This window comes from Pecten maximus, chromosome 10 (assembly GCF_902652985.1).
Source record: "Pecten maximus chromosome 10, xPecMax1.1, whole genome shotgun sequence".
NCBI classification, from domain to species: Eukaryota; Metazoa; Mollusca; class Bivalvia; order Pectinida; family Pectinidae; genus Pecten; species Pecten maximus.
The window spans coordinates 28627398-28653740 of NC_047024.1; the positions used below are offsets into that span (position 1 = coordinate 28627398).

Below are 26343 nucleotides of genomic sequence, written 5' to 3' on the forward strand. Positions count from 1 at the left end.
CAGCCGCGCCCCCTTGCGTTAACAGGAACCTATGACAGCTAAATCTCGCCACTCCTAGTATCTCCGTCACTGATCAATCGGAGTACGGAAACTCCTCTCGTTTTAAATTGAACACACCACATCTCAGCTGTATAAAAGTGAATCCGAATTTTCGGCGAGACACCGAGAGTTGCCTAAACGTTTTTGTTATATGCAACCAACCAAACAGGGAAGCAACCACGTACAAGGATTAGTGCCAACGTTGTAATCCTTAACCGCTTGGGACACACCTGGCGAACTCTTCAACAGTAAGTAAATTTAGTTTAGTCACATTTAGTAATTACTCGTAATACTTGTGCGTTATGTGTGATTATAAAAGAACACTCAGCACCATTAATAGGATGTTTCGGCGCTTTCGACAAGCACTTTCTCTATAAAGTCAGGAAAGCAACATGGCAACACCATCAATTTTCAGCCGATTGGTTATCAAGGTTTAGTCCGTGATTTTCATGGCATTAATCCTTACATTGGAAAACAAATCCCCAAACTGTCGGGTTTGAGATCAGTAATGGCATTGTAGAAGAAGTAACTAAAACACAAAGATGGTTGTATTCTAATTACAGCGAAGTAATGTTATCAACATTGCGGCGTGGGAAGCACAGGTACGACTTTGTAATTAAGATGATAGAGAGCATATAATTTAGCAAATCTAATTTGTCTTCTTGTCGTGCAAAAATAAAAGATTTTGGCTTGAAGGATGGCGAAATGGATAAGGCGCTTTTCTTTTGACTTAGAGAGAATGGTATTCCAAAACATGATATGAAAATGTGTAGGATCATCTACCCGACCGAGTTTTTTCAAGATACACAGCTTTCCAACAGGTTAAACCATATGTTGGTTTCCAATTGGGGCAACAGGCTGATATACAAGGCGTTTTCCATTTCTATAAATATATAATTAATATTGAAAAACAAAAAATATAATTTACAATGTATTTACTTCTCACATGTGTTTAATATACATATATATAGCTTTAACATTATTCGGTTTATTTTCAATATATCAAATATAACAAGAGGACAATTTCTTTAAGAAAAATAGTATCATCTAATGATCGTTTAGATAGATAGATATCCTTTTTTCCTCCAAACGCATGAAGATTACAATAAATGGTAACAGGAAAACTATAAATTTAGAAATGAAAAATTGATATGAAATAAAACGAAGAAAAATAATACCCTCTAATGATCACTTATGATTAAAGATACTTTAAGATACATTTATCATAAAATCGTTCGGTTATCCAGTGAATTCGAACCTGTAATATTTCAATTTCTACCCCAGTCGGACTAAAGGAATTTAATCTGTTTCATTTGTCGACGAATTTGACCAGATCTGTAGGCCTGATCCATACGTACATTAGATTTATGTGGGTGGATTGAGGTTGGTGGAGAGATCTCAATAGGCCTATTTTGGTGTAATAGTTCTCAGTTAGAAGTATGATTTGTATAAATTGCGAGATAATAAGGGCTGTGGAGGAATTGAATGGGACTTTCAGTTAGATCTACATAAAAGGCCTCATACAAGGAGGCACGGTGGTCTATTGCAGGACTACATGACCAAAGGGTCGCTAGTTCGAGTCCCGGCATGGGCGCTATGTTGTATCATTTAACAAGACATTTTACTCTGTTGTGTTCTAATCGACTCAGCTGTGAATGAGTACATTGGTAGGACAGTACAATAAATGTCATTTGTACACTGTTCACTGTTAGCGACGAAATGGCAGCTCCGGCTGTATGCTCTCCAGGGAGTCGATAAAGGTATTGGCTGGTTGCTGAAAGACCAATAACCCCAATGATTCCTGATTTTGTATATATTAAAAACTAACTCATGGTGTTTTTAAAATGACAATTTACAATCAAAATGAATACATAACTGTCGCCTAAACGGTACGATTTTCCCAGCTCCTGTAAATCGTTCAAGATGACAGTGAACTGGGAATTAAACATTCCTGTCCAGTCCCTGATTGTCAGATTGTCGAAATAACGCCTCCTTTATAAATGAAGTATAAAGGTTTAACTGCCAGGATGTTAAATCGATTAATAAAACTATCAGTAAACATTCCGTAAATGAAGCTTCACATTTTACTCAGCTGTAGAGCTCATATCAAGGTCACAGCCAACTCCGTAACATATTTCGTCCAGTTCGAATCGAAGCGGGAGATAACCGGAGAATAGTCTTAACCGTTATTCTTCCTCGCAGATGACGGAGCGTTTTGAAAATTTAATCAATTCAACTACAAAATTAATATTTCAATTTAATCATGCTATTCCTAATATTGTTTTATAATAAATATGTTTCATAGTCGTATGTTTGGTAAGTGATACTGTTTGGTCATCCTCTGTTCCTTTTTTTTCTATAACCCATTGGACTTCCAAAAGTTCTAGCAACTGAAGATTTAAATACTGATATATAATGATCAAATCCTGCTTTGGTCGATTTCATTGGGTGACGAATTGAGTCGCTCATGAGACAAATTCAAATTCGCAGTTCTTAAAGTCTCTAGAGCGACTCCATTCATCATCCCGTTAAATCGACCAAAGCAACATTCAATCCTTAAATAATTTTACATATGTCACTAGTGTAATATACTCTGGATCGTTTGTCATAAGCTGTGCCAGTCAGAAATCGATTGCGATGTTATCACATGGATAATGAAGTTACGTCATGCATTGAGAATGGCTGCTTCCATTTGATTTTGTTCATCACATTTTGGCTTTAAACCTGTCAAAATGTAGTTATCATGAATTATGTGTTAGATGTAGCACTGGATATCTTATCAAAACTGGTATGTTTTTGCATGAATGTTTTACATAGTACAAAGCTTTGGCAAATCAAGGTCCACGATACGACACCATTCCAAATAGCTTTTATGTGGCATAAAGGTTTATCATTTTCTGGTACCAACAACAAGGTGCCCGAGATGTATTGTTCTGTGAAATACATATTAAATATGCGCAAAATATCAGCATCTTTTGATACAAATTGAGAGTTAGATTAAGTAGAACATCAGTGAATTAAATCCATCTAGGACTTGTCGATACCAAGGAGGCGACTTTAAAGGTCAACAGAATTGTCAAAATGTCGATGAGAAAGTCATATTTCCCTATAATTCAATTCATTTCGTGATCTTTCAAATCAATATTGGACGTCAAAATAACGTCAAGTGGATGTTTCACCATTCAAATGTTTTAAAGCGTGAGATGAGTGGAGGTTAAGGAAAGTCTCACTATGACTGTCATCCTAAATACCTTATATATAGTTGTCCATGTTATTGGTAAAACTTCACAAGGCCCTCACATCGCTGAGTATATTTTTGTTCTGTTTATCTGATTTGTTTGATTATTTGAGACATTCATTATATCGAAATGATGATTATGTAACGAAGATGGGTAGACAAATTATTTATCTATAGTATTTCACACAGTTATTGTTGAAATGTCTTTGATATTCAGCTATCTTAAGGTTTCTTACCACGGGTAATACGTAATACAATCCCCTGTTCCAGGATACATTCTTTTTTATGTCTCCTTCGACACTGCCTCACTTTTGACCTTTAGACGAGCGTGCACCCCTGTGATTAGGGCACGGATCAAGTCCTCTGGCAGTGACATACTAAACAAAATATGCTTTACGTTCTATTCCTGAAGTAAATCAGTTCCATTGTCAGTGTAATGGATCAGGAGGGATGACATTGGAATGTATCTTCTACGTGTGGTATTACAGTGAAATTACACTTTACGCTCGTCCTTAAGCTTGTTTCGTGTTAGCATCAGCTAATAGGACGTTCAATTTTCATGTTTTTAATGATTTATCAAACATTGCCATCTGGTAAAGATGTATTGAGTGCACATGTTGATTTCTATAAAATTAGCTCTATACTGAAAGTATGATATGCAGTTAAAACATAGCAAAGGCTTGAAAATAATTGTGCATATGTTAACTAAAAGAAAACAGTTTACATTAGCAGGTTATAATTTAGTGGGATTTGTCAACTGGAGTTGACTAGTTATAGCAGTATAAATATGACCAACTACCCTGCTTCTATTTTTTGGACATGCCATTACATATATTTTACTGATTTACCATTTTAATCTAACGAACAAATATGTACCTAATCCCTGCATTTTCAAAATACAGCCGGCCGGTTAAGTTCCAAATAGACCAAACATGCATTCAAATTCGAGCTCACAATCTAACACTTTATTTTACCATATGAAGGCACGGGCTACAATAGGTATACATCAACCATATCCATCACAACCTCAACATGTATACCATGTATTCCATTATATAACTACCATCATATTGACACCAAACGTGGAACTCCACATTTTCATTCACTACCTAACTCATATCCTCATTCCCACTGAAATCTCCCATTTATCATTCCATTATCACTGAACACACATAAGCCTTTGCCCCATGATCCCACAAAATCTAACCTTAAACCGGACTATCTCGCACAATCAAGTCTTTAACTTAACAATCTCGAACACCCTAACCTTCACTTTATTATCTCACAATCCAACATGTACTCTCACTATCTCGCACAATCAAGGCTTTATCTTAACAATCTCGAACACCCTAACCTTCACTTTGTTATCTAACAATCCAACATGTACTTTCACTTTCTTGCACAATCAAGTCTTTATCTTAATAATTACGAACACCCTAACCTTCACTTTCTTATCTCACAATCCAACATGTGCTCTCACTTTCTTGCACAATCAAGTCTTTATCTTAATAATTTCGAACACCCCAATCTTTACTTTCTTATCTTACAATCCAACATTTACTACCACTATCTTTTCAACTGAACAATCTCAAACAGCCACTTGTCACATTCTTATCCCACACACTCAAACCTTAAGCCTCGCTATCTCGCAATATGGAACATTCAACTTAACAATCTCGAGCTCCCTAACCTTCACCCTCTTATCTCACATACTCCAACCTTTAAAGTCTAATTATATCACACCCTTAAGTCTTCAGTTCAACCTCTCTATCTCGAAAACTTCAACATCCAGCATTACACCACACTAAGCCACGCGCTCTTAATCTAATTTCAGTATCTCGCATATCCTGATAAGGATATTCAACCTACCTATATCGACACACTAATGTTAATATTGATATCTCACATATTCAACCTACATATATCGATACATCAAATATAACATCAGTATCTCATACAGTCAACCTATCCATATCGACACACCAATTACAACCTCAATATCTCACACATTCAATCTACCTATATCGTTACACTAATGATAACCTCATTATCTCACACATTCAACCGACCTATATCGACACACTAATATTAACCTCATTATCTCACACATTCAACCGACCTATATCGACACACTAATGTTAACCTCATTATCTCACACATTCAACCGACCTATATCGACACACTAATATTAACCTCATTATCTCACACATTCAACCGACCTATATCGACACACCAATTACAGCCTCATTATCACATACATTCAACCTACCTATATCGTTACACTAATTACAACCTCAATATCTCACACATTCAATCTACCTAAATCGTTACACTAATGATAACCTCATTATCTCACACATTCAACCGACCTATATCGACACACTAATATTAACCTCATTATCTCATACATTCAACCTACCTATATCGACACACTAATGTTAACGTCATTATCTCACACATTCAACCTACCCATATCGACACACTAATGTTAACCTCATTATCCCATGCATTCAACCGACCTATATCGACACACTGTTAACCTCGGTATCTCACACATTCAACCTACCTATATCGACACACCAATTACAGCCTCATTATCTCATACATTCAATAAACCTATATCGATACATCAAATATAACCTCAGTGTCTCATACATTCAATCTACCTATATCGACATTATAATGTTAACCTCATTATCTCACGCATTCAACCTATCCATATCTACACATTAATGTTAACCTCATTATCTCACACATTCAATCTACCTATATCGACACACTAATGATAACCTCAGTATATCATATATTCAATCTACCTATATCGACACACTGTTAACCTCATTATCTCACACATTCAACCTACCTATATCGACACATCAATGTTAACCTCAGTATCTCATACATTCAACAGACCTACATGTATATCGACATTCTAATGCTAACCACAGTACCTCGCACCCCAAAATGCTATCCCTAATCCCGTCCCCACTCCTATCGCTCTTCAGATTATCGCCATCATCATAACAACTGGAATTGGAAACAGTGAAAATTACATTTTAACCTTACAAAAATAGGAAGTAATCAAGAGTAATCGAAGCAGATTAGATTTAATAATGGGAAAATGTTTTTTGTATAGAGTAATAAAATGTGTTAATTAGCCCGGCTTCTTAACACCAGCTTCTCATTAAGAAGCTTCTGCTGATATAATCCTATGTCAATTGTACTTTGGTATTCGTCACGGTATAAACTCGGTTCTTAGCCCGCTGTGAATGACAGGTGTGTACCTTATCAAATCTCAAAATCAGGAATTATAGTAGTGTCGTGAGCACTTTATAAATCAAGGGTCACTTTGTCTTTAAGATTTAAGATGTTTCGGGAGTATTTATGGATATCTGAACTCAGTGATATAAGTATTGTGGCCTGATTCTTGGAAGAAAAATCTAATTATGTTTTAAATCTCAGCACGACATCCAATCACTAGCAGTACGTTATCAAAACTGCATACACATTTTTTTTTCATTATGCGCCATCAATTATAAAATTAAATTATTGATCTTACACAAGTGAAAAGCTATAAAATATTAATTTGTAATAGATAAAGTATATCCCAAATAAAGGTATTAAAATGCGTCATACTGCTTTTCGTGTTTTTTTTAACTTTTCATTTGTTGAACATTCGTGCATTAAAATAGTAATTAATATATCCATCCATTTTAGTTAAGTGAATCTACGTTCTCTGATGAACCAAAGACTGTTCAACTGGAAGTAAAATTCATTTTTTTCACTCTGACTTTGAGATTTTGCTGTTCGACTGTATTGAAATAACCCATATATCATTCAATACCAATATCCACATAGGTTGGCCTAAATTGAAACTATGAATATTAAATTGATATTTATTAGTATTTATCTTTATTAACATCGAGAGTAGAGTCTTTATACACTATGTTTATCAAGAGAAAACATAAGTAACGCAATACAAATATATATGACATATTGTTATAGGTATTTATGTGGAACTTATGAAAATAAAGGTGATGTGTTTTGCTCTCGCTAACCCCTCCTCCCCCCCCCCCCCCCCCCCCCCCCCCCCCTCCTTCACCCTTTTTTTTTTTTATTTACAAACGACATTTATTATATAACATTTATACACAAATTGTTCAAACGACATATGTCATAACAATTGTTAAAAAAATTGACATATATAACATTTCAAAATCGGCTTTATATTTTGATAATTATCTTACCGTCAAACCTATCATTACTCATTAAGCTTATAAATCTTAATATGATACATTACAACCTTGACCGAGATGTGTCACTTTTTCCTCTTAGATATAAAGAGATCAAAACAATCATCCCATACGATAATTGCCAATAATGGCGGATTATATGATGTCGAGTCTTGTCACAAGAACAGCATTGTCATGTTCTTGTCTAATTGTGAGAGTAATTATTGCAATCTTTGTCATCCAAATCACACCTTATAATAATTATGCGTCAGTCCGTCAGCATCATTGTCAATATAAAAAAATAGCACGTACATATATAATATAATCATATAATACACGTCTATTGTTCTGATATGAATTCATCACTATATAATTCCCGACATAATTGTAAGTCATAACATCTATGCAGGATATTTTTCCAAAACGTTAGAATTACATAACAAAAATGCATGGGTGAAAATAATAACATTTACCTGTAGGAATAGACGATAACAAACCTTTTTTCAGTTAACATTGAACGTTTGTGAAATGCTGTCGATTCACTTGATGCCTTTTTTCACATTTGATATTTTCATGTTATTTCACGTGAAGTTATATTGAAATCTAGAATCCGTAGAATTCCTTTCTAGCTTACATTGTTTGGCATAGTAATTTGTTTCTTTGTAGACAGGTAATATGAAACAAATATCATTTTAAAAGTGTTGTTTATCATCAGTAGTACTTCCTTATAACGTAAAGCGTGATGAGATAACCTAAGTGAAGACACAGGTAAGACAGCCCGTTGATGCTCACATAATTCAGAGAAGCGAAAGATATATCTATTGTAAAATATTTTAATCGACGTGATTGCCTATATCATTTTTTCACGAATAAAACTATTTTTTAATAGCAAGATGTCCTACATTTTTGATGTTGTAACACATTTTCGTGATTTTCTTTCGTACCGTAAGTACATTATGTATATACATCTAATCACGTAGTATTTTAGTGTGACGTTACATGCGCATACCCTGAGAATACGTGACCCCCATTAGACATGTTTCATTGTTTACCTGTGAAACGTGACCCCTTATCGAATGACGATATCCAAAGGGATCGGTTACCCTACCGCGGAAAGGTGGTTCACAAACAAACTACCAAACAAACCGCCATTTATAGTACACACCATGATTTCTATGCTTCAACTTCTAAATAAGTTTGTAACTCTCAAGTGTTCGGTGAGATTGTCGGAATAGACTTCGCGCCGGAAGACATATTTCATTCGCCATATCAGCTGGGTCGGAACACCTTAGAGGCATACTATGGCGTATACAGGTATAGATACCCGAAAATGGAAAAGGTTATTGGGAGGGATATCATAATATTTGATTACAAAGTACCAAAAATAGTCCTGAGCGCACGCACCTGTTTGGCAGGTGCCATGGTAACCAATTATGAGTGGGCATGCCCGATTTAGGGAAGGTCGTGCTCGGTTACTTGTATATAAACACATGGCATCTCAGACACATCTTGATATATGTTAAGTCGTTCACGGTATATAATTGCAAGTATTCCATATTATCTATCTTTATATATTCATTTATTAATATTTTTAAAAAGTCATTAGTTTTACAATTCAAGAATTAGATCAGTATGTATTTTCTCGGTAATTCAAATTATCATAGGAATTTGGTATTCGGAAAAAAGTTGTAAAAACATTGGATATCGAAGACTGTGTAATATTAAGAACATTTTGTGCCCAATCTCACCGGATTTTCTGTTTCGAATGAACAATTAAGTGTTTGGAGATTTTGACACTGGACAAACTATTCACATCTTTCGTGTAAAATCGTGATCTAGGATACGGAAAATATTGAGGAAGCTACTTTCAGAGAACCATTTATCATGATGAGGTAAGCATTAGAAAACCACTTTAAACCATTTCTCTAATAAGTACGAAGTGACGATTTTTAGATTGAGTAAAAAAGGACATGGTTTATATATTTTTATTTTCCGAAAGATCTTCAGCAAGGGGAGTTATATGTCAGAACAATCTGAATCAATGTCACTTCCATAACAATTTTCATAGTGGCATAGCAGATTCGCAAAGCGTGTATGGGGACTAAAAGTCCATCAATGATTCTCGTATTAAGAGAGTTGAAAAAGGTGCTTATCAATTAATATGTTTGCGTGTAAATTGAATGGGTAGGGCTTTTTATTGTAGGTGTAATTGATGCCACCTTTAGTTTCATAAATACGTAATTAAAAGCGAAATCACTAATTTGCCCAAAGAAGAGCATTACTGGCGCTCAGCAAAAACTTTCCTTAAACTCTGTAATCCGCTCTTATAGACAGGTTTATGTTCAGAGTTCACTTCAGGTAATGAACGTTTGAACAGGTAATGTGGCTATTGATGAAAGTCTCATTCTGTGAATGAGTTGTAGCAGGACTTATATTACTAATGTCCCGTTCATGTCTGCATTATACACGGAAATCTGACAGTTATTTTCTCTGGAAGAAATATTCGAAAAAGGTTAGGAAATCCCAAATGTAAATATCTATGTGAATCAACATGAAATTTATCAATTTGTTCTTTTTAGTAGCTTTCATAAAAAAGAATTACATTGATTTCTTGTTTGGTATAAATACTTTCTCTGGAAAAGACTTTCTAGGTAACTAATATTGAATTTTTATTTAGATATCAAAGAGCATGGGGGATTTTAGCACAATATTGAAGTAAAGGAATAGGAATGTTCTAAAATTATCCGGAAATGGAAATAAATTAAGACATGAGTTGGCTATTTAAGTTTAAATGGCTTAATCAATAAACACTGAAAAGATATTATCAAAAAAAGTGCAAAGAACAATGTTAAAATCTTCTAAGAAGGAAATGAATCGTCTGACTCAACGTTGTTACCTTACTTACATGTTGAATCTAGCCGTTCCTATAGATAAGATGTAGACTTAATTGTTTTATGAACTGGTATTGATAATCAATATTATTCCTATGGAGATAAATTGCGTGTTTACCGATTTACATAACACAAGTACAAAAAAACAATAGACATCGTTAATACCTATATCTGAATTTAAATAAGATTTACTCATGTGTGTTTGTATGGTAATCTCATAACGGTAGGTGAAGTGTGGGTAAACGTCAATATCAATGATGGTATGTACTGTTCCTAACAACTAGATCTTTGGCGGTATCGACATGTTTCTTCTATGGCTAAAAACTTTTCCTCGTCTCTCCATCTCTCTGTCTCTCCATCTCTGCATCTTTCAGTCTCTCCATATCTCCGTCTCTTCATCTCTCTGTCTCTGCATCTTTCAGCCTCTCCATATCTCCATCTTTACATCTCTCCGTCTCTCCATCTCTCCATGATTCTGTCTCTCCCCCTCCCTCCATCTCTCTGTCTCGTTATATCTTCGTTTCTCCATCTCTCCATTCTCATTGCCACTTCCGCAGTTATAAGTCGTTATCGCCTGAGTTGATTAAAGGAGAAGTATTTCTGAATGTTTTGTTGTTTTCATATCTCTAAATTTGTTGTTGCAATGTTTATGTAATGTAAATGTCAATGACTTCAGTTAGATTAAAGTTCATTGGGTTATTGACTTGGTTTTGTTTTTACCGGTCCAATGACGCCCTGGATTCCTGCTCGCCTCCCCGTGTCAATACCCTCGGTACAATACATTACCCAATATGGGATCTGGAATTCACCAAAACATGTTTGTTGTGTTTATATTACCTTAAAACGTTATTTACAGTCATTTTGTTAAATAATCGCATTATCTCAATCAGATAACAAGAATTACTGTATATAATATATTTGGATATTTGACTGGATTCTGACGGTAAGTAAGAGACTAATATATATCCTGTCAATCTTTCTGCTAAATATAAAATTAAATCCTTGCTATGTTGATTATGACATACCTTAATTGTCTTAAGAAATTTGGCAAAACCATTACAAGTTTGACCACACAACTGTTTGGTGGTTCCATGCTTCCGATGATGATATACAAAAGAAATCAATAATTACGAAGAGTTGCTCAAGACGATAGAGCAGATTGTATCGGGAATACATGTACATCGTCTCAAGTCTAATATTGCCCAACACTCCGCAAAATTGGATTACCTTTTTTTCTGAAAATTCAAAAACAAGTAATATCAATACAAATACTTAAAAACAGTCCAAATCGTGTTTCAATCTGTAAAATATCGTCACTATTGGTACAATGAAATGCCAAAATTTACACGTTACTATGTATATAAATGTACTAGGTATTAAGGAAATTAGTGTCAGATCACTGAAGGATGACGCTGTGAATGACATTCAAACTTTACAATGTTGATTGAATCTTGTTATTGTTATATTCGCCGATGGAGAGAAAAGAGAGAGAAAAGAGTTACTTCCGAGAACTATTATTGTATCTGAATAATTGGGGACGTGTTTGTTATTTTGAAATCTTTCTTTTGAAACGCCGCGAGATGAAAGAAAATAGTCATGATGGTGTCTATTTCCCTTATAAGCAATACACGTTTCACCTCGTCGTGTAAATTTCAAGGATAGCTAAATTTAATTTATTCCATTGTGGTAATACCCAGTTGTCTACATTATATTCTGATCTTAAAGCGCAATATGCTTTAATTTCACAACATATTAGAGACTACAATAATTACATGAAGGTAGCTGGAAACGAGAGAAATGTCCTTGAAAATTTGCTCATAAACATTTACGGTATAACATACCTCTATGTATTATTACATTTCAGGAATTTGTCAACGTGGGTAAATTCTCAAAGAATAGCTTCTGGTCACTCTCTTTAAACAATAGAACTATACATCCAACAAAAACATGTTTCCTTCTGACGAAAAACATACTAATTATATCGATTATCTCGGCAGTGTGTCAAGCGAACGATGTGTATGGCGCCATTGATATTTACGTTTCCTTGGGAGCAACGTGTTAATGTGTTCATTCAATGAAATAACTGTATGGTGCAGCCATTCAAAGGATCGAAATGTTCGTCATGGTCACTCCAAGAAAAGACAATTACTGCCTTCCGTCGTTAATGACCCCTTGTCAATGTCGCACAGAACTTTTATAGTCATGTTGGTATATTTGTTTCTCATTTTTTATGGTATGAGATTTGTTTTTACATTGTTGTGATCTTTCGTTTATAAATTTTGAAATAGGTTTTTACAGATCACAGCAATAATTTTGGTAACTAATACATTCCTTTTTAATAAATGCATATATTTTCATTCTTCAATCTGCAAACGCTTGATTGCACATGTAACATTTCTGGACGACAACTACTTGGTTACCACATTATATCTATCATAAACCCATTAATAATTTCTATTTTCTATTTGTTCATATAAAACACGATAGAATGATATTAACTTACTGCTTCACAAATTACTTCAAATGTGTTATTTCTAAGTTAAGTTTACTATGCTTGGTAAATCATCAATTCACGACCCCAAACGCAATTCAACTTAACATTACATTTATCGGATTTTTTGACAGGTTAGACTCGTTTCGTTAATGTAACTTGCACGTTTTTGCGAGACAACGTAACATTTTCATATACAGTAAATGGACTTTTGATGTTCTACATACATTGTTATGTTTTTTGTTTTTTGGTTTTGTTTTTTGTTTTTGTTTGTCTTACTCGTTCTATGGGTAAAAAGGTTTAATAATGTGATAAAATAATTAACCTTTCAGAGAATGGCTTCCAAAATGTTTAACTTATATTTGTATGTATTCAATATCACTAATGCTGTTGACCTGACTTTTTCCGTATGGCATAACTTCACCAGACAGCCGATGCTTTGCATCAATCTATATTCACTTATAGTCAACAAATGGCAGTCTAAAACACAATGGGCACTATTTCTGTACATCATCGAAATAACACCGCTCTAGTCAATATTTGGTCAAACTCTGGTTAATTAAACAGGCTGCTAGTATCTTTACAAGTTCCTCTTTTACAAGCAAGGAAAACGTCAAATCTTTTGTGCTTACAATGTACATATCTCAACAATAGAGCTGACGTATTTTCCGCAAACAAGGTCTCTCTGAAAAAGTAAGAACATCAAGTTAACTCATTCGACCCCGCCTTTATAACTGAATTATACTCAAGATGATGACTTCGTCTATTCGCTTGAAGTGAGATGGAAAGCATTGATTCAAATATACGTAAAAGTCGATAAACTGTATTGACCACGTCACTTCCTTTTAGAGCTACTTCTTCAAAACTAAACATGCTCGGAAGAAAATGGCTTCCGGTACAAGTTTGATTTACATGTGCTAGGCGGCAAGAAACATGTAATCATCCATAGGTAAAAGAAAAAGAAAAAAAGATTGGGTTGGATTTTTCTACTCTTTAATTACATGTATACTATAACTGTATATATTATCCCTACCATTAACCAAAAGAGAAATAAGCATGAGCCAATAAGGTTATGCCTTTGTTTTTATTTTAAACATTTATCCATCGTTTTAAATATAGAAGGCGTTATTTCGTATCATATGGAAATTAAGGAAGTACTTCCGGTTTTTTTTTACAGATTGTACTTTTTACGGAACGTTTACTCTAGAATGGTTGACGCATGCGTTTGTCTTATCCTCGCCTCATTTCTGGGTTTGACTGCTTCCGCCCACGCACAAGATATTCACACGGGTACACGAACGTAAGTAAATATCCAATAGTCAACTCAGATGTTGATGTTCTGTATGTTTATATTTGTATTATTGATAACTACTTTGGAGATCTTTGTATTATTGATAACTACTTTGGAGATCTATGTATTATTGATAAATACTTTGGAGATCTTTGTATTATTGATAACTACTTTGGAGATCTTTGTATTATTGATAAATACTTTGGAGATCTTTGTATTATTGATAACTACTTTGGAGATCTATGTATTATTGATAAATACTTTGGAGATCTTTGTATTATTGATAACTACTTTGGAGATCTTTGTATTATTGATAATACTTTGGAGATCTTTGTATTATTGATAAATACTTTGGAGATCTATGTATTATTGATACTCACTTTGGATATCTTTGTATTATTGATACTCACTTTGGATATCTTTGTATTATTGATAACTACTTTGGAGATCTTTGTATTATTGATAACTACTTTGGAGATCTTTGTATTATTGATAACTACTTTGGAGATCTTTGTATTATTGATACTCACTTTGGAGATCTTTGTATTATTGATAACTACTTTGGAGATCTTTGTATTATTGATAACTACTTTGGAGATCTTTGTATTATTGATAACTACTTTGGAGATCTTTGTATTATTGATAACTACTTTGGAGATCTTTGTATTATTGATACTCACTTTGGAGATCTTTGTATTATTGATAACTACTTTGGAGATCTTTGTATTATTGATAACTACTTTGGAGATCTTTGTATTATTGATAACTACTTTGGAGATCTTTGTATTATTGATACTACTTTGGATATCTTTGTATTATTGATAACTACTTTGGAGATCTTTGTATTATTGATAACTACTTTGGAGATCTTTGTATTATTGATAACTACTTTGGAGATCTTTGTATTATTGATAACTACTTTGGAGATCTTTGTATTATTGATAACTACTTTGGAGATCTTTGTATTATTGATAACTACTTTGGAGATCTTTGTATTATTGATAACTACTTTGGAGATCTTTGTATTATTGATAACTACTTTGGAGATCTTTGTATTATTGATAACTACTTTGGAGATCTTTGTATTATTGATAACTACTTTGGAGATCTTTGTATTATTGATAACTACTTTGGAGATCTTTGTATTATTGATAACTACTTTGGAGATCTTTGTATTATTGATAACTACTTTGGAGATCTTTGTATTATTGATAACTACTTTGGAGATCTTTGTATTATTGATAACTACTTTGGAGATCTTTGTATTATTGATAACTACTTTGGAGATCTTTGTATTATTGATAACTACTTTGGAGATCTTTGTATTATTGATAACTACTTTGGAGATCTTTGTATTATTGATAACTACTTTGGAGATCTTTGTATTATTGATACTCACTTTGGAGATCTTTGTATTATTGATAACTACTTTGGAGATCTTTGTATTATTGATAACTACTTTGGAGATCTTTGTATTATTGATAACTACTTTGGAGATCTTTGTATTATTGATAACTACTTTGGAGATCTTTGTATTATTGATAACTACTTTGGAGATCTTTGTATTATTGATAACTACTTTGGAGATCTTTGTATTATTGATAACTACTTTGGAGATCTTTGTATTATTGATAACTACTTTGGAGATCTTTGTATTATTGATAACTACTTTGGAGATCTTTGTATTATTGATACTCACTTTGGAGATCTTTGTATTATTGATAACTACTTTGGAGATCTTTGTATTATTGATAACTACTTTGGAGATCTTTGTATTATTGATAACTACTTTGGAGATCTTTGTATTATTGATAACTACTTTGGAGATCTTTGTATTATTGATAACTACTTTGGAGATCTTTGTATTATTGATAACTACTTTGGAGATCTTTGTATTATTGATAACTACTTTGGAGATCTTTGTATTATTGATAACTACTTTGGAGATCTTTGTATTATTGATAACTACTTTGGAGATCTTTGTATTATTGATAACTACTTTGGAGATCTTTGTATTATTGATAACTACTTTGGAGATCTTTGTATTATTGATAACTACTTTGGAGATCTTTGTATTATTGATAACTACTTTGGAGATCTTTGTATTATTGATAACTACTTTGGAGATCTTTGTATTATTGATAACTACTTTGGAGATCTTTGTATTATTGATAACTACTTTGGAGATCTTTGTATTATTGATAACTACTTTGGAGATCTTTGTATTATTGATAACTACTTTGGAGATCTTTGTATTATTGATAACTACTTTGGAGATCTTTGTATTATTGATACTCACTTTGGAGATCTTTGTATTATTGATAACTACTTTGGAGATCTTTGTATTATTGATAACTACTTTGGAGATCTTTGTATTATTGATAACTACTTTGGAGATCTTTGTATTATTGATACTCACTTTGGAGATCTTTGTATTATTGATAACTACTTTGGAGATCTTTGTATTATTGATAACTACTTTGGAGATCTTTGTATTATTGATAACTACTTTGGAGATCTTTGTATTATTGATAACTACTTTGGAGATCTTTGTATTATTGATAACTACTTTGGAGATCTTTGTATTATTGATAACTACTTTGGAGATCTTTGTATTATTGATAACTACTTTGGAGATCTTTGTATTATTGATAACAACTTTGGAGATCTTTGTATTATTGATAACTACTTTGGAGATCTTTGTATTATTGATAACTACTTTGGAGATCTTTGTATTATTGATAACTACTTTGGAGATCTTTGTATTATTGATAACTACTTTGGAGATCTTTGTATTATTGATAACTCACTTTGGAGATCTTTGTATTATTGATAACTACTTTGGAGATCTTTGTATTATTGATAACTACTTTGGAGATCTTTGTATTATTGATACTCACTTTGGAGATCTTTGTATTATTGATAACTACTTTGGAGATCTTTGTATTATTGATAACTACTTTGGAGATCTTTGTATTATTGATACTCACTTTGGAGATCTTTGTATTATTGATAACTACTTTGGAGATCTTTGTATTATTGATAACTACTTTGGAGATCTTTGTATTATTGATAACTACTTTGGAGATCTTTGTATTATTGATAACTACTTTGGAGATCTTTGTATTATTGATACTCACTTTGGAGATCTTTGTATTATTGATAACTACTTTGGAGATCTTTGTATTATTGATAACTACTTTGGAGATCTTTGTATTATTGATAACTACTTTGGAGATCTTTGTATTATTGATAACTACTTTGGAGATCTTTGTATTATTGATAACTACTTTGGAGATCTTTGTATTATTGATAACTACTTTGGAGATCTTTGTATTATTGATAACTACTTTGGAGATCTTTGTATTATTGATAACTACTTTGGAGATCTTTGTATTATTGATAACTACTTTGGAGATCTTTGTATTATTGATAACTACTTTGGAGATCTTTGTATTATTGATAACTACTTTGGAGATCTTTGTATTATTGATAACTACTTTGGAGATCTTTGTATTATTGATAACTACTTTGGAGATCTTTGTATTATTGATAACTACTTTGGAGATCTTTGTATTATTGATAACTACTTTGGAGATCTTTGTATTATTGATAACTACTTTGGAGATCTTTGTATTATTGATAACTACTTTGGAGATCTTTGTATTATTGATAACTACTTTGGAGATCTTTGTATTATTGATACTCACTTTGGAGATCTTTGTATTATTGATAACTACTTTGGAGATCTTTGTATTATTGATAACTACTTTGGAGATCTTTGTATTATTGATAACTACTTTGGAGATCTTTGTATTATTGATAACTACTTTGGAGATCTTTGTATTATTGATAACTACTTTGGAGATCTTTGTATTATTGATAACTACTTTGGAGATCTTTGTATTATTGATAACTACTTTGGAGATCTTTGTATTATTGATAACTACTTTGGAGATCTTTGTATTATTGATAACTACTTTGGAGATCTTTGTATTATTGATAACTACTTTGGAGATCTTTGTATTATTGATACTCACTTTGGAGATCTTTGTATTATTGATAACTCCTTTGGAGATCTTTGTATTATTGATACTCACTTTGGAGATCTTTGTATTATTGATAACTACTTTGGAGATCTTTGTATTATTGATAACTACTTTAGAGATCTTTGTATTATTGATACTCACTTTGGAGATCTTTGTATTATTGATAACTCCTTTGGAGATCTTTGTATTATTGATAACTACTTTGGAGATCTTTGTATTATTGATAACTACTTTGGAGATCTTTGTATTATTGATAACTACTTTGGAGATCTTTGTATTATTGATAACTACTTTGGAGATCTTTGTATTATTGATACTCACTTTGGAGATCTTTGTATTATTGATAACTACTTTGGAGATCTTTGTATTATTGATACTCACTTTGGAGATCGTTGTATTATTGATAACTACTTTGGAGATCTTTGTATTATTGATAACTACTTTGGAGATCTTTGTATTATTGATAACTACTTTGGAGATCTTTGTATTATTGATACTCACTTTGGAGATCTTTGTATTATTGATACTCACTTTGGAGATCTTTGTATTATTGATACTCACTTTGGAGATCTTTGTATTATTGATAACTACTTTGGAGATCTTTGTATTATTGATACTCACTTTGGAGATCTTTGTATTATTGATAACTACTTTGGAGATCTTTGTATTATTGATAACTACTTTGGAGATCTTTGTATTATTGATACTCACTTTGGAGATCTTTGTATTATTGATACTCACTTTGGATATCTTTGTATTATTGATAACTACTTTGGAGATCTTTGTATTATTGATACTCACTTTGGAGATCTTTGTATTATTGATACTCACTTTGGAGATCTTTGTATTATTGATACTCACTTTGGAGATCTTTGTATTATTGATACTCACTTTGGATATCTTTGTATTATTGATAACTACTTTGGAGATCTATGTATTATTGATAACTACTTTGGAGATCTTTGTATTATTGATAACTACTTTGGAGATCTTTGTATTATTGATAACTACTTTGGAGATCTTTGTATTATTGATAACTACTTTGGAGATCTTTGTATTATTGATAACTACTTTGGAGATCTTTGTATTATTGATAACTACTTTGGAGATCTTTGTATTATTGATAACTACTTTGGAGATCTTTGTATTATTGATAACTACTTTGGAGATCTTTGTATTATTGATAACTACTTTGGAGATCTTTGTATTATTGATACTCACTTTGGAGATCTTTGTATTATTGATAACTACTTTGGAGATCTTTGTATTATTGATAACTACTTTGGAGATCTTTGTATTATTGATAACTAATTTGGAGATCTTTGTATTATTGATAACTACTTTGGAGATCTTTGTATTATTGATAACTACTTTGGAGATCTTTGTATTATTGATAACTCACTTTGGAGATCTTTGTATTATTGATACTCACTTTGGAGATCTTTGTATTATTGATAACTACTTTGGAGATCTTTGTATTATTGATACTCACTTTGGAGATCTTTGTATTATTGATAACTACTTTGGAGATCTATGTATTATTGATAACTACTTTGGATATCTTTGTATTATTGATAAATACTTTGGAGATCTTTGTATTATTGATAACTACTTTGGAGATCTTTGTATTATTGATAACTACTTTGGATATCTTTGTATTATTGATAAATACTTTGGAGATCCTTGTATTATTGATAACTACTTTGAGAATTTTATAATTATTGTTTAAAATACAACAAGATCTTTATGATGTTGAATTTGTTTTTAAATTATTATTTTATTATTGTCACTTTGCACTAAATGAGCATATGTATTGCTCATGGTGTTATCATCACTCAAGGACAAAAACGAAAGTAGTTTTAAATACTGTACTGAATTAAAAGGACAATCTAATACTTGTGAACTCCCAATTGAATTGTGACTGAAAGATTTGGATTGATAGACTGACATCTGGCAGAATAAAATACTTATCAGTGCCATCTGGTGGTACACAATATCTACTAGTGCCATCTGGTGGTAAACAATATCTACTAGTGCCATCTGGCGATACATTATTTCCACAGCAATAATGCTTGGATATCATTTCGTATAAAGACTATATCATTAATTATATATGAAGACCAGTTCTCTATAGGAGATTAACATTGTTAAATCTAACGTATCAATTGATTTTCTCTCAAGGTAAAGCCGTCCGATATTTACAAAAGAGCCGTTATCATATTATCAAACACTCTGTTTTATTACAAATCATGACTCCCTCCAGTAAATACTCGACCTTTTGTTCCATTTTCTGCAGCCACTGCTCATAAAAGTTATTTTCGTAATGCATGGTTATTTGAAAAGTACGTTTTCTTATAGTTAAAACATCTGTTTTTTGTTGTTTTTTTTATTTATAGAAAATTGATAAATTTTTATATTCATCAATATCAATAATTATATTTGTAGTTTGGTTTCGAACCTTGATGACGTCAGCGAGAAGCTAGTGGACGCAGTACGAGCGGTACGAAGACTGAAGAAATTTTTAAACGAGTAAGTTGAGGAAGATATATTGTAAACTTGTTATATATTTACTGTTGAGTCGATTAAGACTACTGTCTCTAATATAATGATGCTCACTAAGATGGAGTGAGCCTGTTTTCCTGGTAGGTGATTACAGAATGAATGTTTTCGCCAATGAAAGTGTTATTTCTATGCATAAGAAAAGGTAGTTGTGTGATTTGTACTTTAAAGTATGTCCTCAATACTTTCTTTTCCATTGTACATTTTCTCGATATTCCACATCTTCTGTGAAAGAGATAACATAAAGCTTCCTGATCTTGTATTTCTGTTGGTTCGTACTTTCTTCCACGTATCCGTCCGTGGTATTATATCCATCGTTTAATTACAGTGAAGCGCCTTCCTGCCTTGTGTCCGCTACCGACTGTTCCATGGGATACATTGATCCTATTGAGGGATTCATAGATGTGGTCAGTAATCCTAACAGTCCAGGGAAGCGGTCAGTTAGAAGTGTAAAGAGTCCGACCCTTTTGCAGAAAAGGTATGTTTATACTGCAAAATGTCGTCAAAAGACTTCACTTAATGATGTCAATGCAGGATTCACGAGATGACTTGGTACAATTGCCCATATTTTATCTCTTTTGAACTACAGTTACTGGATTACAAGCTGAGCAACTGTATATATCTATTCCGATTGTAGAAATATATATATTAATTATATTATGCTAAGCCCTCTTCGCCTAAATATGTCGTTATTTGTCTTTTTACGGATATTTAATTTGGTGTAATAGGTTATATTTGCTCCGATATCTTGTTAAAACCTTGTATAGTACATATTCTGTCATGTAGCATCTATCAACATTAACACTATACTGTGTGTGTCGCAGCTGCTCTATGTACTTAACTCTTACTTCAGTCAATTTATATTGACGGGCTTACACGCAATTGTAGTAAAAATATGTACATATACATTGACCACTACAAATACGGGTATTTTGTTCATCTAATCACCCAAGCAGCATGTACATAGAAACTTTGTTTATCATAATAACTAATTATAAAAACACCAATGACGAAAGTCATTGCTATCTTGTGCCTCAAACTTGTGTATTATGTAACCAGACTGTTCTCAATTGCTCATCTCGATTTCACTGAAATAAGGTTGATGGCACAATTTGGAATCGTGTATTACTGTCATATTTTTAATATACCCGATATCGCAATGTAAAAATCTTATCATGGCACCGTAACTATATTTGATTATGTTGGGATATAAGGCTGGTCGCCATTGTTTACGAGTCAAAAATATACTCCTTCGTCATTTATGTTTTTATAAACTAAAAATGCAACAAAAACTAGAGATATTCTTAAAAAGACATTGATACAAAGTCTATTACCGTTTATATTATATGAATTTATTCATGAATAATAGCTTTTTCATGCTGGTATTTTCGCACGACTATGAAATACAATTCAATGAAGGCTGTTATTGTTTCCTTGGTTCGTCTTTATAATTACGACTGTATTACAAAGACATAGCATTAACCTGCAAAAAAAAGCAATATATCATGTTTATTTTTCAGATACGTGGACGATATTCTTGATAAAAGGGAGCTTATAGGCCGCATGCAATCAACGCTGACGGATATTCTCAATGCCATCCATAACGAAAGGTAAAGGTCCCTCTGCTTATCAAAAAACAGCAAAGAATACCTATATTACAACGCAACCATCATTTTCAGTCGATAACACGAGGGCAAAATATGAACAAAAAATATAGATCTATTTGGAGACCCTTGACTTCCGATGTAACCCTTCGATTATTACAAAACGATACTGATGATGAACGAAGTCAGAGCATTTTAAGTAGTATCCATCTGCTCCTACATTTCCTGCATGATACATATATATTTTGACGGTTAGATTACTTTTTATGGATATAAAACAGTTTTAATCACATCAAATGTTTGAATACGCCCATAGAGGTAAATAATTAAAACATTTTATATCACCTGTGTAAATGACATCGCTAGAGGTGATTAGGTTTCATTGCTAATCATTTTATTACCAAATTAGCCTCATTGGCTTATTACAAACAATGTCAATACACGTCATGATTTATGCTTCCTCTTTACCACTGAAATGCTTAGTAATGGTTTATATAACGATACACCATAAAGACCACATATCCACACACTGATTTTAGTTCGGACATAAAAGGAAACGCATGTGGGTCTAGAATGTCCATTGGTCGCATCGCCAAGATAGTGTTTGAATTGTTAGGGCTTCACTCTGTCTCCATGGTGTACTATTCCTGTTTATGTTGTTTTATTCTTTTTTTTATTCCTTTTGTTTTCTATTGTCTGCAGATTTCGTGATAGTTTGCAATTGTGTTATGTTCCTCGTTAAATGATGGTGTGAACCTTTGTTGTTGTATGTTGCCAGTTGCTACTGTGCTATTGTGTTCCTTTGTGTTGATTTTGTGGTGTTATATCCCTTTGTTTGGACGATGTGATATATTATCCAGGTGTGCTAATGATGTGGTATGATTAAGAGTTATTATATCGATGTGTGATGACGACATAGTGTGTTTTCTCGTGTGGCGACTATTGTATGTTTCTTGTGTATTGACCGTGTAGTGTTTTGTGTATGTGATGACGGTGTGGTGTGTTAATCTGTATTGACCGTGTAGTGTTTTGTGTGTGATAACGGTGTGGTGTGTTAATCTGTATTGACCGTGTAGTGTTGTGTGTGTGATGACGGTGTGGTGTGTTAATCTGTATTGACCGTGTAGTGTTTTGTGTGTGTGATGACGGTGTGGTGTGTTAATCTGTATTGACCGTGTAGTGTTTTGTGTGTGTGAATGACAGTGTGATGTGTTAATCTATATTGACCGTGTAGTGTTTTGTGTGTGATGACGGTGTGGTGTGTTAATCTGTATTGACCGTGTAGTGTTTTGTGTGTGTGATGACGGTGTGGTGTGTTAATCTGTATTGACCGTGTAGTGTTTTGTGTGTGTGGTGACGGTGTGGTGTGTTAATCTATATTGACCGTGTAGTGTTTTGTGTGTGTGATGATGGTGTGGTGTGTTAATCTGTATTGACCGTATAGTGTTTTGTGTGTGTGATGACGGTGTGGTGTGTTAATCTGTATTGACCGTGTAGTGTTGTGCCTGTGTGAGGACGGTGTGGTGTGTTAATCTGTATTGACCGTGTAGTGTTTTGTGTGTGTGATGACGGTGTGGTGTGTTAATCTGTATTGACCGTGTAGTGTTTTGTGTGTGTGATGACGTTCTGGTGTGTTAATCTGCATTGACCGTATAGTGTTTTGTGTGTGTGATGACGGGTGTGGTGTGTTAATCTGTATTGACCGTGTAGTGTTGTGTGTGTGTGTGATGACGGTGTGGTGTGTTAATCTGTATTGACGGTCTGGTGACTTTTGTGTGTGTAGTCTATTTTTGTGTTTTGACCGTGTGGTGTATTTTTGTGTGTTGACCGTGTGGTGTATTTTTGTGTGTTGACCTTGAAGTGTATTTGTGTGTGTTGACCATGTGGAGTAATTTTGTGTGATGACCAGGTTGGTGTATTTTTGTGTGTTGGCCGTGTTGTATATGTTTGTGTGTTGACCAGGTTGGTGTATTTTTATGTGTGAACCGTGTGGTATATTTTTGTGTGTTGACCGTGTGGTATATTTTTGTGTGTTGACCATGTGGTGTATTTTTGTGTGTTGACCATGTGGTGTGCTTTTGTAAGTGGACCATGTGGTGTATTTTTGTGTGTTGACCATGTGGTGTATTTTTGTGTGTTGACCATGTGGTGTATTTTTGTGTGTTGACCATGTCGTGTGTTTTTGTGAGTTGACCATGTGGTGTATTTTTGTGTGTTGACCATGTGGTGTGTTTTTGTGAGTTGACCATGTGGTGTATTTTTGTGTGTTGACCATGTGGTGTATTTTTGTGTGTTGACCATGTGGTGTGTTTTTGTGAGTTGACCATGTGGTGTATTTTTGTGTGTTGACCTTGAAGTGTATTTGTGTGTGTTGATCATGTGGAGTAATTTTGTGTGATGACCATGTGGTGTATTTTTGTGTGTTGGCCGTGTTGTATATGTTTGTGTGTTGACCAGGTTGGTGTATTTTTATGTGTGAACCGTGTGGTATATTTTTGTGTGTTGACCGTGTGGTATATTTTTGTGTGTTGACCATGTGGTGTATTTTTGTGTGTTGACCATGTGGTGTGCTTTTGTAAGTGGACCATGTGGTGTATTTTTGTGTGTTGACCATGTGGTGTATTTTTGTGTGTTGACCATGTGGTGTATTTTTGTGTGTTGACCATGTCGTGTGTTTTTGTGAGTTGACCATGTGGTGTATTTTTGTGTGCTGACCATGTCGTGTGTTTTTGTGAGTTGACCATATGGTGTATTTTTGTGTGTTGACCATGTGGTGTATTTTTGTGTGTTGACCATGTGGTGTGTTTTTGTGAGTTGACCATGTGGTGTATTTTTGTGTGTTGACCATGTGGTGTATTTTTGTGTGTTGACCATGTCGTGTGTTTTTGTGAGTTGACCATGTGGTGTATTTTTGTGTGTTGACTGTGTGGTATGTTAATGTGTGTTGTGCTTTATTGTTGATTCGTTTTTGTTTTTTGTTTTGTGTCGACCAAGGTTTGTGCTAGTCAACATCTATAATCCGTTTGTATTGTTTTAATACAGAAAACGAAGCTGTAAGCTGAATTTGGGTTTCCACTGCCAAACAGAAGAGTACTCGGCCATAGCAGATATGTATAATTTTCTGCAGAGTGCCATGAGTCCAGGAAAACGGAAGTAAATTTCAACAGAATCACTTGGATATACAATGTTGTATACCAAAAATCATTATGCAGTACAAGTTATTGAAAGAAGGATGACAGGGAGCACGTTCTTCAAACAAAGTTCGCTTTCATATCTCTCAGTTCTACGGACAGTAGTATTACTGACAAAATGTGTGACACAATGTTTTGGAAAATATCCCATGCAAAGCGTAAACGAAATAAAAACAACATGAACATTAACCTACTGATGATATATACTAAGCGTAAAAGTCATTCAATTTTCAATGGAAACAAGGAATCTCTCAGAAAGCGATCTCAGCCACTATCGGTATAATTTCTCAGATATTTCTTTATGATATATATTTTAAATTTATTTTAAAATAAAGTCAACTAAGAGTAAAATGTTCTTGCTGCTTTTGATTTTAAATGCTCTGTATTATTAGAAATATACATTCACATTCTAGCTGTGGTTTTTGTTCATCTGAGTAGGACAGGAATGTGTGTTTGATATACAAAATAGCCGCTAGCAAAAAAAGATGGCGTGACGTCACGCCCCGTACATCCGGGGACTGTTGAGAGGTGCTGGTTTGGTTTGGTTTATTTTGTTTAACGTCCTATTAACAGCTAAGGTCATTTGCAATGGCGGATAGTAGAGAAAGAACGAGCGACATGTATACAACCGGAACACTACTCCCGCGGCTTAATTTGTCAGAGTTTAACACGAGAGACACTGATCATGGTGGTATTTACAACTTGTAATAAAATAACGAATTAGATACAGTACAGTCAAGCACTAATTAAACTGCGTC

General features: G+C 33.3%; 1 protein-coding gene across 2 annotated transcripts; it reads left to right on the top strand.

Moving 5' to 3' along the window:
- Positions 1-57: 57 nt before the first annotated feature.
- On the top strand, positions 58-25997 carry LOC117335689. Of its 2 annotated transcripts, none has more exons than XM_033895848.1 (6): positions 58-287; positions 14069-14191; positions 20677-20760; positions 21119-21268; positions 22311-22400; positions 25437-25997. In XM_033895848.1, exons 2-6 carry the CDS (start codon positions 14100-14102, stop codon positions 25549-25551), a joined length of 531 nt encoding a protein of 176 aa, XP_033751739.1. In that variant the 5' UTR covers positions 58-287; positions 14069-14099; the 3' UTR covers positions 25552-25997. The 2 variants fall into 2 exon arrangements, with proteins under 2 accessions (XP_033751739.1, XP_033751737.1); XM_033895846.1 differs by lacking the exon at positions 58-287 and adding an exon at positions 8769-9401.
- The last annotated feature ends 346 nt before the right edge of the window (positions 25998-26343 follow it).

What these genes read in the sequence shown, in the direction of transcription:
- LOC117335689 (XM_033895846.1), top strand. An exon ending in ATTCACACGGGTACACGAAC is followed by an intron (nt 14,192 to 20,676) that starts GTAAGTAAATAT and finishes TTATATTTGTAG; the next exon opens with TTTGGTTTCGAACCTTGATG. An exon ending in CCGACCCTTTTGCAGAAAAG is followed by an intron (nt 21,269 to 22,310) that starts GTATGTTTATAC and finishes TTTATTTTTCAG; the next exon opens with ATACGTGGACGATATTCTTG.